This window comes from Myzus persicae, unplaced genomic scaffold (genome assembly GCF_001856785.1).
Source record: "Myzus persicae strain clone G006 unplaced genomic scaffold, MPER_G0061.0, whole genome shotgun sequence".
In the NCBI taxonomy this organism is placed as follows: domain Eukaryota; kingdom Metazoa; phylum Arthropoda; class Insecta; order Hemiptera; family Aphididae; genus Myzus; species Myzus persicae.
The window spans coordinates 258349-279269 of NW_019102674.1; the positions used below are offsets into that span (position 1 = coordinate 258349).

Genomic DNA, 20921 nt, shown 5'->3' on the forward strand with positions numbered 1-20921 from the left:
CTACGTTTTGTCACTAAATTATTATATTTTCACTGATACAGTGATACCGTGCACTCTCTTTAAATGAAATATAAGAATTAAGTTTGATTATAAAAGGTTTTGTTCGTTTATTTCTACATATGAAATAACCATTTATACACGTCGATTTCAACTTAAAAGGTAAAAATAACAAGATCATATTATGTAAACCTTTTTACTGATTGGGTTCACTTTTTATTTAAAACAAATGTGGCTAGGTTCAGTTAAATAAACGGGTTTTCTGTGTTTTAGAATTTTTTTTTTCTTTTGAAAATAATATAACCTATATCTTTCCTATTATTATATAATATATTCTAATAATAATATGAGCACGTTGTTGAATTTTTTAACACATAGTTTTTGAGAAAATTAATTAACTGTTACAATTTGAATAACTCATAATCTGAGCTACGGTTTTATAAAATTTGCTAATTCTTAAAAAATATAGATATAAATAGCTGAGGGTACCTCAGTTCCATAAATTTGATTTGTGTTGAGAAAATTTCAAATAGAAAATAATATATTCTATAATTTTGATTTTTAAGTAATTTAGATTTTTAGTGTTATTTTCAAGTGTTCTTGCAATTTTGTGCCATTATGAATTAAATTTCGTGAATTATGTGTTTTTGATTTATCTCGTAACTAATCATAACAAAAATAGTAAAATAATAACTTACTTATGTGAATAAATATGAAAAAACACCCACATTCAAGTTAATTTTAGTTTTTCATTTTATTAAAAATCGTTATATAATATGTATTATAAATAACGCTTAAATTCTTAGTACAACATAATAAATAAAAATAATTTAAAAATCTATTATTTTTAGGTCATATTAATGGCATTTATTTCAATACATTTAAGTTCTATGAAATCTGAGAACATAACTAATATATTTGTGTATCCTCATAGGTACTAACTAGGTAACAATATCAAATCTAATCAAAAGGTAGTCCAAAAAATATTTTAAATTTCGAGTTATTTTAAATATACTTGAAGGTATAAGACGTGTACTATTGATTCACTAAAAATAGATAACACTCAATTTTATGTACCTACCTACTTAAGATCTTATTTTAACTGACTCGAGACTGTTTAGAGTTTCGTTCAATATCGTCTCGTTTTTGTTTACAGTAATAAATAATTCAATTAATAGCCATCCAAGTCTGATCTTATAAATACATACACATCAGTTATTTTCAGATATCTTCCGTCTATTATATAATTACATTAAACAAACTATGCATAATTAAATACAGTCTAGACTCTAGAGAATAAAACATGAATGTGCAATATTTTACTCACCTCTCCTAAACATTATAAATACGTAGGTATACACCACGTGCTAGACTAAATTTTTATTTTTAACGAATTATTTGAGTTTCACTATGAAAGATTTACTGATTTTTGTTTGATTACACTATAGCCTATCGAGTGAGTAAGTGACATGAATAATTTATATTTTGAATCGAAGTATTTCTTTTTTTTAACAAAGTTGTATCTAACGCACCTTTAAATTAAATTTAATATTAAAGTCCTCGTTTCCACAACATGTATTTTAAATATGATGGATATTGAAACAATTTAATTTTGAGAAGGATGTATTGTTGTTGTTACATTGCTTGCGGAAATTATAGTTTAAAATAAAAAATATTTAAGTACATAGATATATACTGTACTGTATGCACTATACATATATTATATATTATCAGGTAGGTCAATTACAAAAATGATTAAAAATTTAATTATAAAAAACAATAATAAATAATATCCTACATAATATCCTACATAATAACCATTCGTTTCAAACGACACACGATGTTACAGTTTGTATCTAGTTTTGGTGAAATCTTTTATTTTATTTCTTGCGATTTAATTAAAATATTTACACTTATTTTATACGGTTTTAAATCGTTGACATGTTTATCCATTTTATTCAATATCGAATAAACCATTCATAATTATTCAATAACAAAATGCTGAATAGAATTAAAAAAAATGAATCAAAACAAATTATTTGTGAAAATGTATTATGCGTGTACATTGTAATTAATTTGAAATTAAGGTAGGTATCTATTAGAAAAAAAAAACTGTAAGATAATAAGATAAAAATCAACCAGATATAAATGGTCATCAAACGGTTGGACGGATTATCATCGCGAATAAAAGTATGAAACACTATGCACTATTATAGTAATAGATATCAGAAGTTTTGAGTGTCGTGTGGTTAATTAGCCGAGTAGACGATTGCTGTCTAGCGGCATCGAAGCGTCAAGGGAATAAAAACAAATAACGCTCGTCTCTAATGGTTAAATGTATGTCATCAGGTCCCAGCCCTCACTCGCTGGTGCATTCGTCTTATCAGAAAAATATATACGACCCTGCGAATTATTTCAAGTCTCGCGTACATACAATGACGTACGTTACGGTAAGTCTTCTCCGTCCCTGCGCCGCTTTCGTAATAATATTTCCACGCCACTCACACTCATACACATAAATACAATACACATTCGCGTATAGTCCCTTTTACCTCTCCTCTTTCTTATTCTTTCTCTCTTTCTTTCTCTTTTTCTCTCCCTCTCTCTCTCTCTCTTTCTCTCTCTCTCTCCCTCTCTCTCAACGTACATTATACTTATATAGCCTAGTAGTAGGTAGGTATATAATGTAATATAACTACGCGTATACCGGGCGAGCTGGTTATAAAGACAACAAACGAGCATCTGTCTTTTTCTCACGGTCCGCCTTGAATAATAAATTATGAACGTGCGTCGACGAGCTACAAGGTTGGGGGTGGGGAATGGAACGGGATGGGCACTACGGGTATAATAATATATAGGGGCGGGCCAGTCAAAGGTGCAACGACGGCGGTGGACTCGGGAGCTGCACGGAAAATCCTTCTTCTCTCGAACACACACATTTTGCGTAATCGTACGATATAAGAGAACCTATATTATTATAACACGTCGTGATATTATGATAACATTATGGAAACCAACATGTTTTCGTTCGTTCGACGTATTATAATAATATTGTACTAGACTGTATAGTTTAACTATACCGTCTTGTGTCGTTTCTGAGTTTTTACGGTTTGCCTTTTTCGGTAAACCTCAAATAATATTCGGTTCTATGATCGTGTGCAATGTGACTAGAGCAGGTAAATTATTATTATTGAAAGACTATTATTATTAAATGAGTAGGTACTTATTCATTCGACCCCTCGAACACGCGCTTAGCACTATCCTCAACACCCACCACCACCACCACTACCAGTCATTTATTGGATTTATATCATCATATATATTATTTTGTTGGAGTGTGTGTGGCTGAAGTATGACAGTGACTTGGTAGTGGAAAAGAAAAAAAACAATCTCATCACATCGAATCCGTCTCTCGGGCGTGCGTCCGTGTGAAACGTGAGTTAACAACAAGTTGTTGCTTCGAGGCCTCGAGGGGTGTTCGACTCGATGTGTTTTTTTCTCCGGAAATAATGTGTGTCGGTGTGCGCCCGAGTGAGTGAGTGGGAATCCGTGACGAGCGTGGATCCAGGAATGAAAAGAAAAAGGGATGGCCATCAATCGATCGGATACGAACAGTGGTTATATACTTTATTGAGTGTGTCACAATCGGAAAATTTTGATCAATTTTTAAAGGAAAACGCAAAGACGTGTCGCTTTTTTGTGTACGCCAGAAGTTATACTTCAATGAGTTATATTTTTAATATTTTTTAACTAAATAGTATAAAAATTATAAAGATTAACATAAAAACGTTTAACAGTAAGGTATCCCCACATTTGAAAAAAAGGTTAAATTTGTTTAGCAATTAATGGAAAATTATTACTTATTAGTTCATATTTTAATCATAAAAAAGTACTGTTTTCTCTATACCAACATATAAAAAGTTTGTACATTAAAATTTCTCATCAAAATGTAAGAACAATTCATTCAGGGAAATTGTAAAAACAAAATTTTAAAGTGACCCGAAATCTGCCCTTTTTACCATCATTATATGTATCCACCTTAACCGTAACGCAAATAACTTTGGATTTATTTTAAAACTATTATCTTAAATATTCTATCAAACATAAAAAAAATATTTTGTTTGAAACAATAATATTCATATTTTAACAACTATTTTAAAATAATATAGTTATTTTATTTTATTTGAAAGTTTATAGTATTATTTTTGAATTGTGACTATAGTGATAAATATTTTGTTTTGTATTATCACAAGGCTTATTTCAGACTTAAATATTTGAATTATTCTTAGTCGTAGTACTTCAGAAACTACCAATCTATTGTAATTTACTGTTCCCTGTATATTCTGCAGCTTTTAAAATCATTTTTACATTTTTTATGTGTATGCTTTGATGTTCATCTGAAAATACTTTTAGTATTACCCACATCTGAAAACTACATGATATTAATTTTATTTGTATACAAACATTGGCTGATTCACTTATTTACAAATGTTGTAATAATGGTATTTGCTTATTATTGTTGATACTTATAAAGAAAGTTCCTAATATAGGCATGATTAAAAATAACATATTTGATAATTATTATCTATGTTTAAACCAAATGATAAAATATTGATTCATATTTAAATCTTTTTACTCAATGTACAATTAAGTTCCTCCAAACTCTTCCTAATAATGTTCAAAGTATTAAAATCAATCGATAAGCTCAACGATTACACCTCGCATGTGACAACCATATATAGTCATATGTGTTGTCGTAAATGCTATTTTTAAAATGTTATTGTTCAAACTATGAATATTAAGATATAGGTATTTTTCTTTCGTATTAAGTAGGTAATAGAAAAAAAGGATTGAAAGTCCATAACGTACATTGTGACTTGAATATTGTATTACATATTATTATCTTTTACAGGTCTATCCAATGCTAAGAACATTATGCCGGATCCAGGGGTTTGCGTAATCAACAACCGAGCTTTTTTCGTCTTTGGTTCGCTGGTCGCGTTTTACATACCGATGATCATTATGGTGGTCACGTATGCCCTTACTGTTCAGGTGAGTTTTGAGTTATAAGTTTTGAGTTTGATGTTTTTTAATTGGGGATTTTTAGTCTGATATTACATAATATTATATTTTACACATGTTTTTATAAATACATTTTGTATTGGAAACGATCGTTGTATGCATAAAAGTCACGTGAACTTTTTAAATTACATGGTCAAATACTACACCAACAGAAACCATTTATGTACTTTTTTTCCCGTACGAGAATTGTCGGAAACGCAAAATGATAAATGAATGCTTGAAAGAAGCCTGAGAGTTTCACTTTAATAATATATTTCATTACGTATCCCAAATTGTCCGTTATGTTGCTGAATAAACGTTAAATTTGTATAAACTTGTTTGTATATGTATATGAAAATTAGAAAAGTTTGTATTCATTAGACTTTTGTTTTAAACAAAATAGTTTTGGGATTTGAAAGATTTATTATATCAAAAAGTAGATATATCAATCAATTGAATAAAAAGTTTGAGTGCACAATAAATGGTGATGGGCTGATTTGTAGATTACTTAGTCCAACTCTTTAATATACGTTTATACTATTTATAGGAACTTTACGAAATAATAAAATATTAAACTAATATCGTGCACAAGAAGTAATTAAACCCAGGAAATCTGACAACATAATTGTACGTTTAAGTTATTTAGTTTGTTAAATAATAAGTCATTCAAAAATAAAATAATTTAGATAATTTAATTGTGTATAATTGTTTGTAATCGTTTAACTCTATCTAATATGCTTAAGTCAAAATCAAAATAGCAGGAAGGTATATTTACTTTTTTTTTCTAATCGGACTAGAGACTTTTAGCTTGACAAATCACAAATATATTTTATATTACATTCTTGTATTTTGTTCTCTCATACTATGAATTAATGTATTACTTTATTTGTATGTACCTAATTTTTAGTTATTTTTTTCGCTATCACAATGTGCAGTTGGTTCGGTTTAATGTGATCACTTTGGTGCAGGTCATTTTGATTCTATTAACCGGTTGATTCTATAAAACATTTACAACATTTATTTCATGATTCAATCTTTTTATACAATAACATATTTATTTATAATTACATATTTAATGTAACATACATAATAAATGACACAAGTACACAACGCACAAAGATAACTGAATAACATAATAACGTACAACGATGTACTGTCATACTAATAAGTTCAAAAATAAAATTGGGTTTATAAATTAATCAGTTTGAAATACCATAAAAACGTTAAGATTGTTCATAAAAGTGATTCAACTATCCGGTACTTAGTGATTCTAATAAATAAAGGTCAATTACATTAGGTTTTTTAGTAACATACAATTTGGTTTGGGATTTTAATTTTTGATTCTAATAAACGGTTGATTCTATAAACCAGTGATCACAGTAAACGGAACTCACTGTATTGTAATATTAATAACATACCTATTACCTATCTTTATTTTCTTAAATATTTTAAATAAAATCTTTATTAGATTTTGGTATTTTTTTAAACTCAAATTGAATTATATTTTAAAATATTCTTAATCTAAATTATAATAGCCAATCGGACTACTACTTTTTGTTTGTTGAACATATTTAAAAAAAAAATTCAAATCAACATAATAGAAAAACAAAATTATGACAAAAGCAGTCCATTTATAAATACCAAATACGAAATTGTTATTTCAATATAACTGTTAGAATTACTTATTTAAAACTTTTAACACATGCAGTATATTCCGTGATAATGGAGTAAATTAAATTTAAACTATGGGAGTCTAATACAAAAAATATTAAACAATATTTAAAAAATAATAATAGTTATATTATAACTTATAAGCTATTCTTTAAATTGTTATGCGATTTGGTAGTACTCCAATGTTTGGTCTGAATATGAATTTTTAGTGCCCATATCTGTGAAGTGTATTTGGTATACATTCTATTTACCTTCTTCTCAGTTTTGAACAACTAAACCGTGGTTTTTGTTGCACTATTTGTTTAGTTATTCTAAAACATCGTTAAAATTACATTAATACAATACATTCGTGTGTGGTGCCATATATAGTGGAATTATTAGGTATGTATACTGCAAATTACAGACAATACAAAATACATAAAATGAAAAGGAGAAATTCAATTATATATAGACGAATAAACAACAGAAATATAAACATTAGGTAGGTAATAAAATGTAGAATGAGGGTTATGCCATTTGAAACATTTATTTTAGGATGCAGTATCAATAGTGTTTTATTTCTTAATTTTCAAACAATTATTGAATAACTGTAATATTGTTATAATTAAATAACGACAAACTTTAATATAAATAATATATTCTCTAATATCTGATCATTATGTGATAACAGTAGAGGTCTATTATTGGCCAGCTTTTCAATTAAGTCTTCTAAAGCTTTTGAGAGAAGCGAGGAAAGTTAGCTAGCTTATTGAGCAATAATGCAATTATATTGAAAAAATTATGTTAATACTTACGTCTTACATAATTAAAGCCAATTATTTTTGTTTTTTTTATAAATTATTCTTTATAATTTATATATTATACATTAATATACATAACATTTAAACTATGATTAATGATTTAAGTGATATAAATGAAAATAAATTATTATCAAAATTATAAATACATCTCAAATATTCCTGAACATCAAGTTATATTTAAAATTATAATTTGATATTATATATATATATATAATATAATTATTTGTGTATAATAGAGATATTAAAAAAAGATTAATATTTTAATACTATTTATTATTTAATACCGCTAATTCATGCACGTTTTGAGCATTCGCCGTCTAAACGTTGGAGGTCTACATCATTCAATACAGTTTAAATTATAAATTAATACTTACTATTTAGAAAGAGAATTATCGATAAGCCTTTAAAATTTTCAAACCAAACAAGTGAGAAATTCTTATAATACATTAACACATACAAAATGCTTTTTTGAAAATTCGCATAATTATAGCAATAACCATACCGTTGAACTAATAAGCGTATTTACATAATAACACGAAAGATATTTTTTCTGAATAACTTCTGTTGCCACGTGATCATTGATCACTGGTAAACTAATCGACAGTCAGCACCAGGTTCATAAAGCATATTATATAAGGTTTAATTATTCTTATTGTGCTTAAAATTATAATAATACTTTACAATATTTATCACGGGAATCTAATGACAATAGTTCCCAATACAGCCAACCAAATACAAACATAAAAGAGGTCGAAAAGGTTGGGAATAAATAAAAAACTAATAATTGCATTATAAACATTAATTACATGTAGGTATATTTAGTTCAACTTATTCGTTGAATATTTAACTAAAATGTATTTTTTACTGTTGAGGTATTATATTTTATTAGTAGGTATCGATATTGTTTCATGTATCTATATCGATATTGAATTCGAATACCAGCATCTTAATACCGAAAATGGATTCATCCACAATTTTTTTTCCCTTTATAATTTTATTTATATTATTTACTTAATACAAGCGCAATAAGAAAATAAATAGCAGACGATATAGCCAAAAATCCAACCAAAGAACCCAAAGCTGATTTTTGTATCCAACATTTCACTTTGACACAAAACTCCTATATTAAATATAAACCTAAGCCAAAGATGCCAACAAGAATAGAGACCAATAAAAACCAACAAACCGAGAGAAATTAAATCAGCCTCTCTCCCATGGGTACACGACGTGTCTCTCCAGCGCTAACATCAATCCATAATCAACAGATTTAGAATTGGTCACACCTTATGGCTTATACACCCATGGTTATCTAATGAACAAAAAGGAACAACTTAAATGCGCCTCATGTACCACCGCAACTACTGGTTAACACTTATAAACAAAATGACTCCTGACAAAAGACTATAGAGACAAACGAATGCTCCACTACTATACATAGGAAATACTTTTACCCAACACAGAGAGAACATCGATTCTTCTGGAAATACTCAAAGAGACGAACCTATTTCAAAAAATATAACAAAAACACTTTTATTATATCACATGTATTTTCAATAGCTAAAATCTTAATGTATTAATTTAAGATAATTTGTATACATCTTTAGTAGTAATATATTTTAAAAATTAAAAAATGTTATATGTTTCTTTGGAAAAGCCAATAGCCCTGGTAGTTGAGGCGAATTTTTTAATAAATAAAAAAAAACAATAAGAAAAAAACACGACAACGTTTTTAAACTTTATACATATCAATGTATTTAATAGTAAATATAAGTAGCAAAATATCATAAATAAAATGTATATATAATTTATAGAAATAAATACCAAATAAAAATAATATGAATGATATTTTGCTACTTATATTTACTATTAAATACATTGATGATATCTAATAGAATCATTTAATTTTTTGCATGTAAAAATATAAATTTATACTGCATTTATATCGACATTGATGTCAATAAAGAATATCGATTTAACTGCGCCAATATTGGAAAAGTTGCTTAATATCAATATCATCCTACATAACTGTTTTTATTATAAGGTGAGTTACCTTGGCCCCACCACTTACTCTAAATATATAATAATTAATGTCAAATTATGTAATATCATATCTTGTAATCATTTGTAAATATAGTTAAAGTGTTATCGTGGGACATTTTATAAGGCTGAAATAAAAGCTGAGGTTAGGTTATTATTCTTTTTTTCATACTTTTTTTTCTGTGTCAATTTATCCATTTAATTGAAAATACCTATCTATTGCAAAATCAGTATATGACAATATCACTTTTTTTGTGTACATTGATTTATTGTTATTACGAAGTGCGTTTATAAACCGTAACTGAGATTTAAAATGCACACAAAACATACAAAACATATTATTATCAATGTATACTAGAACTATACCTGAGATGTGTTGTAAGAATGAGGTATGAATAAACAACGTATCTATATATTTTTTACGACTATTCAAAATGGATAAACTCAGTATCATCATTTAAAAAGTAGTAAAAGTGTCTTTCCTGTCGTCATCCTGATTTGGATCATTTCACCAATACTTTTGAAAATGTCCTGCACTGTGCATTACATATTACAACCGTTTTCAATTGAATTCAACTCAGTCCATAATTTTTGGTTGGTTTAAAAGTAAACACAAAGCACTTATTTTTGTAATCATTAAATGCCAGCATGGATCCATAAAATTGTTAACTATTTGATAACTAGCATAATATTTATACGAGAAAAATAATTAATAAAAAAATCCAAATAAATCAAAGCTATATTAATTTGATGATGCTGAGTTATACAGAAACCAAATCAAATACTCTTAAAAACGTGTAGGCACTACCTTAATTCATAAAAATGTATTTAAAGCTTACACTTTATATATCACCTGCCTTGTGCACAAACAAATACAACTTTAAAAACATTTATGCATCATAATTCATTTTCATCTTTGCTTTTGTTTTTACTCAAATAGGTTCCCGTTTTTTTTTTCATGAAATTTAATTTTGACACTTTAATATTATATAAATTCACATTTTAAAGTGGTATTATTATAATTTAGGAAAGTCGTCGATTGAAATATTTAAAAAAAAAATACTCTCTTACTTTTTAATTTTTATACTAATATTGTATCAAAGTTTTTTTTATCAAAATTTAAGGTTTAAGAAGTTAAACAAACAAAGACATTTAATACTTCATGAGCTCAAATTTAGTTATTATTATTATCATCGCTATCAGTTGCATAAAATAGTTTTAGACAACTTTAAACATTATATACAAACAATTTTAAATTCTTGACGGAGCAAAAAATATATTGATTTAATAACAATTTAACCCGTAGTGTTAAAAAAAAATATAATTTATAAGTTTATCTGACGACACGTGTTTTTAAAGCAGAAAATTAGCTTCAAATTTCAACGCTGTATGCAATTTTTGATGAAAAATTTGATCTAGTATATGCTTTGAAAGAATAAACAGCAATTTTCCTAATAATTGAGAAAAACTAACAAAAAACAGCTGGCCAAATCATAGCATAACGCCAGTTTTTGACAAAATCGATTTCATTTTAATTAACTTTGTTGAATAATTATTTTTGAATAAACCTTACTTTGTAGATACATAATTAATAGTAAATTACATAAAAATACTATCAGTGGTATTTTTTCTTTTGTAATAGAACATGATGAAATATTATAATCTTTATAAATTATACTTAAATTTTATATCATTACCTATCTGTAAAAGTACTTCCTATTTTTTTTTTCGCAGGCCCAAGTTGTATGCATAATTTCGTCTTGATCATAAATAGTATCTACAGAATAAGATTATTTAATAAGATTATTTAATAAGATTATTATACAGCTCAGTAGGAAAAAAATAACCGTTCATTGGTTTTTTAATGATACGACTCAATTTATGAGTATAAGACGGAAGTGTGTTTTTTATATAGATACGAGGTATCTATAGGTATATGTTAGATAGACGTTAAAAATGTAAGGTTTATCGGCACTAAGAATATATGAGGCTAGTCTACGAGGTGTTTATGATGTTTTATTCGTTTCAATTGTCAATGTTCGTATATATTTGATTCCAAAGCTTATCACGGAATGGATAACAATAAAGAACTTTAGATCCATATCTGCAGCGAACCCCCTACATGTATCATTAAATTTAACTTTAAGCTATTCCAAGCACCTTACAAGCATTTTAATACTTTCTGCACATGTTTGATTTTGAAATTGTAAAGTTTTTTTTCATTGGTAGAAACATATTTAAAATATAAATAATAAATCTTTATTTACTGACGAAAATTGACAAATTTATGAAAGTACCTATTTATAAAGTTTCATTAACACAAAGAATTTTCTAATATTAAAAAGGTACTCCGTTCGAATGCTCAAATGAGACTTGTTTATTATGAACTCCAACATATTTTCGTATATAAAGCCGAGCTACTGGAAAAACTATACGTTTGTCAGCCATATAGTAACTTCACGGTCATAAATTCGTTTTTGAGTATTTTGATCTGCCGTTGAAAATTACAAGTGCATGGGCGTGTGTACACGCGTTTATGTATTTTATGAGTGTTATCACTTATCGTTGGGTGGTAGTGTGGTACACACACTAATGATCTTTTACTACTCTCACAAAGACATGCCGAGCCTATTCTATAGATAAACACCATGATAATGACGGTTCTGCATGGTCCAAAAAAGAACCTTATTACCCGTCATCTCCACATTGAGTTGTTATAAAAAAAATTCTGTGGGATCGTTTAAATTCTATTTGAACCTATTCGCATTGAATAATTCCCATGAAAAATTAGCTTTAACAAACGATCACTTAGATCGAAACCACTTAGATTCAAACCGTGAATTTACGAAAGCTCAATGCGAGGTATTGGCATACTGATACATTTATCCAGACACCAAAAACTTAAAAATGTGAAATTTTGTATAGCTTTTAGTTAAAAACCACATATTTTGCAGTAAAATCTGTTAAACGAGTTAAATTTCTATAATTTTTTTTTAAACTTAGTATGGGGGTTAATAGGGAACAGAAATAAAAATTAATTAATCATGAAAAACACTTCATGAATTCCTCTATCAATATTTTAAGAATTGGTTATGATCACTTATCTCACAATTTTATTGTTTCAATATAATTATAACGAAAAAAATAAGTTTGGCAATGTGATGGTGTATGTAATAATGAACATAAATCAAGTTTTCTCGATAGTTTATCGCTTAAAAAGTGGCTTGAAAAATATGAGTGGTAACTGCCAAATCGTATTTGACCGGTCTGTGTTGGGTATTTTGTTATTTACAAGACTTTCGAATCGTTGTAAGAACGTGTGGTGCATGACGATTGTATTTTTTTTCCAGTTATTGCGGAAAAAAGCCAGATTTCTGTTGGATGACAGTTTTGTGGACGGTCGGAGGAATGGGTCATCGGCGGAACCGCATCTGTTCAGACGTTTGGGTGGCCGGTTTTCAGCCAACAAAAATCAGAACGTTGTGACCGGGTAAGTGTGCATCGGAAGTTCTGGGATGGCATGTGATTTTAACTTAAAATACATATTAGTTTGGTGTAGCACCACGCGTTATTTATTAGAAATTTAGCATGGTTATTATTTTTAATGCATGCAGGCATTTAAAACATCAACAAAACACACATGTTGTCGCATGATAGTTGTAACTTTTAAGGCTGTTGTTTTTGATCATGAAATATTTTTCTCTGGTAAATATATGCTTATTTGATATAAATTAAATTGTTTCAATAACTTCAAAACATTACTGCAATACGACCGTTTCTTAACAATTTTTGTTTTTTTTTTTTCAAAAACACAGATTTAATCAGTTTTTGAAAACAGTTTAACCAACTATTGATGGCATAATATAGAGAACTAGTCCATGTCAATTCTCCACGTTTCAGCATTAAACTTTCTCAATAATAGCCGGGCTCGACAGGAGTTGATTGGTGGTCAGACATATGTCTCCTGTCTGAATATCTTCTCTAGAGATTATGCTACAAAAGCCCACCGTTTATCAGAGTATAAACTCTTCACTATAACCACGTTAAGCTGTTTTAATATTATTGTTGAGGTTCATAATGACCATAAACCACACTTATTTAGAACAATAAATTCATTACATAGTGTTTTTAATTTGTTTATGGGATCGTTGAGGGTCGGATAGGTTTAAAATATTACTGACTCGAATAAGAGCGCAGTGAATCAGTAGTACCACCGATTTTCGCTATCTATATAATCGATATTATAATTATGTACTCGAGTGATTGAAACGAATGTGTTATGCAGACCTTTTGTCGTTAAACAATTATTAAATGTATGTTATATTTTCAACACATGTGTAAGTGATGCATAGGGTGAAGAGTAAGTTAGGTTGCTATTTATATACTTGTTAATTTAATCGTTTCGTTGGTAATCATGAGTTTCGTTCAAAAATAAAATGAAATTGTATAGTTTATTATATTTTAGAATTTTGTAGGATGTTCATAAACGTTATTACTTTTCAAGATACTTCATATTTACAGTTAAAATAATCAACTGGTTTAAATACATACTGCCTTCCATTGGTCGTTCAGCGAATTATAGTCGAAAAAAAAAACATAAACATGTTCTAAAATATCGATTAAGTTACTGTTGCGGCAACAGTAACTAATTCGGCCTATTAACGAGTTACATGCAATTTACTATAAAAACTGTATTCGCAGAAAAACTTTTTTGTATTAGAAAAACTTACAGACCGTTAGATTTCATGATCTGTAGTTATTACAGGACTAGTGATAATAAACATCGATGGATTTTTTTTTTCATAGTGTTTTTAGTGAATTTTCTTGACTATGAAACCACATTTTTAGAATAACCACTCGTTTTTCGTGGTTAATGCTTGAGCTCTGTTTTTGCGTAGATTATAATTTTAAGAAAAAAAATATTTCCAGTTATACTTACCTAATACTCATAAATAAATGCATTAAAACTGGATACATTAAATATGTAAATATACATCCACAATTATTGTAAGGGACATTTTTTCAAACGATATTTTTTAATAACAAATAAAATATAAATCAAATAATAACGTTTATAATATTATGTCAATTTTTTCGTGACAACATATAATAATTTATTAAATTTCCTCATTGGTAAATTAAGTAGATAAATCAGGAAATATTATACAAAACTATATTTTCGACATCTTCAAACGGGGATTGAAATATTCAATTAACTTAATTAGTTTTGGAAATAATTATTGTTTGACAAATATGAAATTTGTTCATATTCGATCAAAACATTTAATACAGATATCTACAGACATACCTATGCCTACTGATTAGACTCATTAGGTAATATGAGTATTATAATGCTGTTGTTCATATTATAAACGTAAACTTATTGATAATACTTAATAATTATGAACCATTTTGGTTGAAAAGTATTTCTTTGCAAGACGCATAAACATAATAACTTGAATTAATTTAATTTTGTATTTACTAATATTTAGTAACAGAATTACTATCCTTACTACCTTTGTGATTGTGTTACTATAGACAAAAAGTTTATTTTTCAAAACATAAATGTTTTTGGAAATATTTTTTTATATAAATTATTAATTAACATAAAAAATTAACATTTTTGAAGTTTTGAAGTTTTTATTTTTTTGAATACCATTCTTTCTTGAATTTTTGTTCCAAGCCTGAATACCTATTCCTCTGAAAATGTAATAGGTACATACAATTCAAACGAGTACCTTTTTAATTACTCATAAGGTATTATCTTAAACTTTAGATGAGTTAAGTAGATTGCACCTTTCCAAATGCAGGTTCACTGATTCAATTATCTAAACATTAAACAATCAATTCATAATTAATTAGTTATAAAATTGGATTTTTATATATTGAAATTTTAGGAATAATATTCTGATGAATATGTTGTCAATAATTTTATTTTGTAATAGCTTAAAATGATGTAAAATAAAATTATTAACAACAATGTTAATACCTACTTAAAGAGAAAATATGAAAATGAGTGCTTATATCTTTAAAAATTACCTTTTAGGTATATTAGAATAATTTAAAGTGTGATGTTTTGTACCGACATGACGGTATATGTCATAAATTAATTCAATTAATTTATAACTAGTAAAGTTACATATTATTATCATGTTTTATTTGAAAAAAACTTCAAAAAATGTAAAAATATAAATATTTTAATTAATTTTATAATTACAAATTTACCAGCAAAATGGTCTATATAAAAAAAATATTTTTTTTTAAAATGACCTTCAATTAAGACTAAAGCAAAAAGCTGGTGTGCATAGTTTTTTTTTTTTAAACAAAAAAAAAATAAATAAATAGCTATTAGCTTAAAATATGTTGTACTGACACGTCATCACCTATGGTTAAAATAAATTGTACTGTAGTTACCGTTGGAATTGTTGTATTAAATTACATTTAATTTTTTTTATACAAATAATTACAACTGTTGGGTTGGCTTGACGATAGTAAGACAGTTTAATTTTTTTTTTCAACCGTTTAGACTGTTCTATACTAGGGTAGTTATACTGTGCAGTGTGCAATGGTTTTGTCTATTGCTCAAAATTACTTACAAACATAAATAGATTTAAAAGTACTCGCGTACTGAACTATATTATGTAACTTAATATTCAATGTATTCTATTTGTGTAATGTTCATCGTGATCTTTTAGAAATGTCTGAATATGATATAAGTACCTCTAGAAGTCTGGACAGTAATGATTTTTGGGTTTCAAGCAACTTGTTGTTATAGATGCCAAATATTTTTTTTTTACTGATTCTGAACATATATTGACATTGCATCTAAAAATTATCGAATATGAGTTGTAGTAAATTTATTGTTATAACAAAACATTTTTTTGTTTTAAATTTGTTTTAAAATGTACAAATGTACTATCTCGATTGTATAATTTTATTTAAAAGAAATCCATATTCTAAGCTACTTTTGTAGTCCGACACTAGAAATTTAATATTATTTAGAGCGAAACTGTATAACTCTAAATCGGAACAAATTTATTCAGTTATTGATAACCGATAAGTCCTTAACAACAAGATTTTTTTCGTTACATAGCTTCGTCTCATTTGTTTACCATTCTTCAAACAAATTTTATTTTTTTATTTCAGTTTCTTCCAAAATTATCTAGACTTACTATTAAATCACTTATTTTGGTTCGTTTAGGCAACATTTTTTCAGAGAATGCATCAGCATCTCTGTTTAAAAATATCATGATTTGGATTAGTTAAAAATATGTGTTGAAATTTAAATAAGTAAAACTTAAAAATTTAAAAATTATTATAATAAAGTGATTAAAAAAAATATATATTTTTCAAATTTGTTGTTTATACATGTCAATTAATTATATTATAACAGTTTAACTGCAATTAGATAATTTGTACATTGTCGTTATTTTTAATTTCTAGTTTCTATTAAATACACTTTTATTTAATTCATTCACAAAATTGTATTTAAAAAAAAATGTACCCACGGAATTTTTAGTTTTTATAGAAAACATGACATTTTAGAAAAACATTAAATACCTGCAATATACTAAGTGAAATAAAAACAAAAACTCTACGTCATTAATGGTTTTAAAAATAGACTAAAAAGAAAATCTGTAAATATCAGTTAACAATGAAATTGCAAAAAAATAAATTTTAAATCATGGTTAAAATAATACTTAGGAAATTTGCATCGAACGCAATCATGAAAAAATATATTAGTTAAGAAAATCTTAATCGGCCTTCAAAATTAATTTTCAAGAATGATTAGTATGGTGATATTCGACAGCTTCAATAGCTCATGATGATTTCGAGTAAGATAATAGATTCATCCAAGATGATCAGTAAGTTAAGTTACCTAAATTACTTAATACATTACTAGAACTTCATGTTGTCTTGAATAATTTAAATTTAATAAAAAGTTATAGGGAAAGTTATAAAATATTTATAAAGTACTGAGCAAAACATTATGCACTATTTACTTGTCTACGTGATTTAGAATTTTCATTAAAATTATAAAAAAGTGTTTTTTTGATAAAACTTTTAAAAGTTGCTTTAAACTGTTTTATTGACGCTTTACAATTCGTTGTAAATTTAGTCTTATTAATTTAAAATAGTGTCATTATCATCATGAAAGCTCATCGGAACCAACTTGTATGGGTATCGGGTCACTTCCCTGTCTGCCATTTCCCCGTCAGACATTTCCCCGTAGCCACTTCCCCGTAAGATATTTCCACGTCCAATATATTTCCCTGTCCGTATTATATTATTTATACATAATAAATTTAAAGAAATGTAATTCATAATTTATTGATCACGTAAATATAACATAATATACATTGTCGTTTTATTATCTCTGTACCTATTTATTATAAATAATTATAATTGTCGTGCTGAAATAGTAATAATAGATAAAATTAATTAAAAAAATTATAAAAATTACCGTTGTTTTAATTGATTTTGTAGCTATACATTTTGAGCGATTCCAATTAAGTACTCATCCAGATCACGTTCGTCATATGTAGATACAATATTTTGTATACGTCTAGCAACATCGCGATATTTTTCTTTTTTTGCTGTAGGTTCTTGTCCAGCGATGATTGGTTAACTTTTAATTCAGTTAACCGTTGTTCTTTTTTAAGACCCACGATAAGTCACCATATGGTAGGATGAGACGCAGCTAATAAAGTTATATTTACGTGATCAATAAATTATAAATTACATTTTTTTAAATTCATTATATATAAATAATATAATATGGACGGGGAAACGTATTGAACGGAGACATTTGTCTTGCAGGGAAGTGTCCATGAATCGCTTATATGTTACCAACCTGTAAACTGGCCGGACACTGATTCGGTAATTATTGGGAACTTACTCAAAGTCGTTCGTTAGTATGCAATGTTTAATACTTATATTAAAATAATTGATGTGTACGCATTCCTAACAAAACGGTTATTATATTTTAATTTTTGTGATACTCGAGTTGGGAGGAATTAATTTATCACAACGCGAAACGAGTTGGTAATAGTTTGTTATCAAGTATTTATAATTTATGAATAACTTTTACTCACTTTAAACCATTGTATATGAATAATGATGTTATGAATATATTATAAAAATATAAAAATACAATTCGGAGAAAACGTTAGGTACTCTTACGTATTATATTTGAGAAAATTGTATAGTAACTAGAAAAAAATCTATCTATTATGTTTTGTTTCATTCTAATTATTTTTATGTCTTATAGGGTATGAGTATAGGGAACGTATATGGTTTTAAATAAATTAAAATATTTAGAAATATTTAGTATTTACTGGTACAAATGTATACAGACAACCACATATAAGTACTCTAAAAATAATTTAGTAGATCATAGTAACCCAATACCATTAAACCGTTTTACCTATACATTTCAATTTAAAAATAAATTGTAGTTTAAAAACATTTATTAATTTTGAAATAAAATATTATGAACCCGACAAATTGGATAAAAAATTAATTTTGTATATAAAATATATACCTACAATCTACTTGTAAATTTAACATCATAAAATTGCAAAAGCCGGATTTCTTATTTCCAAAATGTTTAGGATAGGTACTCAACACATGACATGAAAAAATGGAATTAAAGATAGCCCGGTTCTCTATATTCTAAACAAATAAAAAACTTGTATACATTATTTATTAATTTTATTTGTTTATCGTATGTGATTGGTTTAGAAATTGAAGTACAATTCAAAATATATACATAATATATTTTAAATCCCTTTATAAATGCCTATACTAAGAAACAATTTTAAATTAAATTAAATATGGTAAATATATTTTATAATAATATTAAGTATTAATGACACGCATAATTTATATTTTTGAAGTTTCGACGAAAATTATTACAAAACATTTTTTTTCATATAAATTAATAACATTTTATTTACATTACCTACCATCATTATATTTATGTTAATTTTTTAACAAACCGTTTTTTACCATGTATTAATTTACCTTTTAAATTTGATTTTCTCTAATAATATTTAGCATTTTTTAATGAATTTCTATGGCTATTAAATTTAAGAAGTTAGTTATCAAGTAATGCTCATTGGTTTTAGCTTAACAACTTTAATCTGCACGATGAATATATATTTAAGATGAAATTTCTGTGATTGGCTTTATAACATTTTAATACAATAGGTTTTTATTCATAACTTATTATATTAACCAAACTAGTATTATTCATATTGTAACTCAATTATTCCCAATACTTATTAGTTTTACAATGATGAGGTTTTTTGGAGGGTCTTGGAAGTAGTTAAATTATTCAATCTTCAAATTTGAGGTTGGTGTCTATAGTAGTTAGTTGTAACTTATCGGTACTTTTTGGTGAGAGGATGGAGGTCGATTTAAAAGTAAAAACCCCTAGAATATTCACGCATCGCTAATTTAAAAATAATAATCGTTTTAAATATTTGGTTGTAACTCGAAAATATTAAACATATAAGTTCCACATGCATAAAACTATTTTCTAATTTTTTTATGCACAGAATAATTTTCAAAAAAAAAAATACACGAATTTTGAGCTTTTTATCACTCATCACTATTTTTATTTATATTATATTTATATGTCATCAGTGATTATAAATAATATAAGATGTCCTTTGTTTTTGACACTTAAATATTCCGTATTAACCATAGGTAACTAAATTATTGACTGTATAAATATCCGTAGATGTCTATTCGTCGGCACAACATTTCTGCAGCTATAATAATCGGTTTTCGCAAACCACGATACATCATTGAATTCAAATTTAACACGTCCATTACAGTTAGGTATTTGTTGAAAAGGTAAACTCGAAATCTTCTATACAGTAGATCGGCTTCAGAGTTCCTTGGTTTTTTTTTCATACAGTTTACGTTCAATCGCGGCTGTGCTCATTGCGCACTCAATACACACTTGAATGCCACTAACGACAGTGTATGTATTTTCTTAATATCCGTTGTCAATCAATGCTTGAATGATTCGCACAATCATTTAGAAGTGCCAGAGGTATTACGTTTTCTAGTTTGAGTTAATAATATGTTCTATCGTTGAAACCAACTACCTACCAATCTACCAAAGGTACTCATTAGTATAACCACCACTGCAGGTGCGCGTCTCATAACGTACACTCGTGGAATTATCACTAGCTGTTTGTCATTATTTTATTATTAATTGCATTAATGTTGCGTGTTGGTCGACAATACTATATTTTTCGGATTTAAGCAATACTTACAACGGTATAATTACTATAATGAATAAAATTAATCTACTTGGTTTAAACTTTTGATTCATTTGCA

At 27.0% G+C, this 20921-nt stretch overlaps 1 protein-coding gene and 1 long non-coding RNA gene across 4 annotated transcripts in view; one reads left to right on the top strand and one right to left on the bottom strand.

Annotated features, from left to right (window-relative positions):
• The window catches only part of LOC111032926 (5-hydroxytryptamine receptor 2C), a 95504-nt gene that overhangs the window by 56066 nt on the left and 18517 nt on the right, over positions 1-20921 (top strand). For all 3 annotated transcript variants that reach the window (XM_022313412.1, XM_022313410.1, XM_022313411.1), the window contains 2 exons: positions 4910-5049; positions 12917-13056. In XM_022313412.1, coding sequence (XP_022169104.1) covers positions 4910-5049; positions 12917-13056 — 280 coding nt within the window. The remainder of the gene's footprint in view (positions 1-4909; positions 5050-12916; positions 13057-20921) is intronic.
• LOC111032927 lies at positions 16224-18238 on the bottom strand. The gene is made up of 2 exons (XR_002604352.1): positions 18031-18238; positions 16224-16391 (listed from the first exon to the last, which is right to left on the bottom strand). It is a non-coding gene; the product is annotated as an uncharacterized LOC111032927 (long non-coding RNA).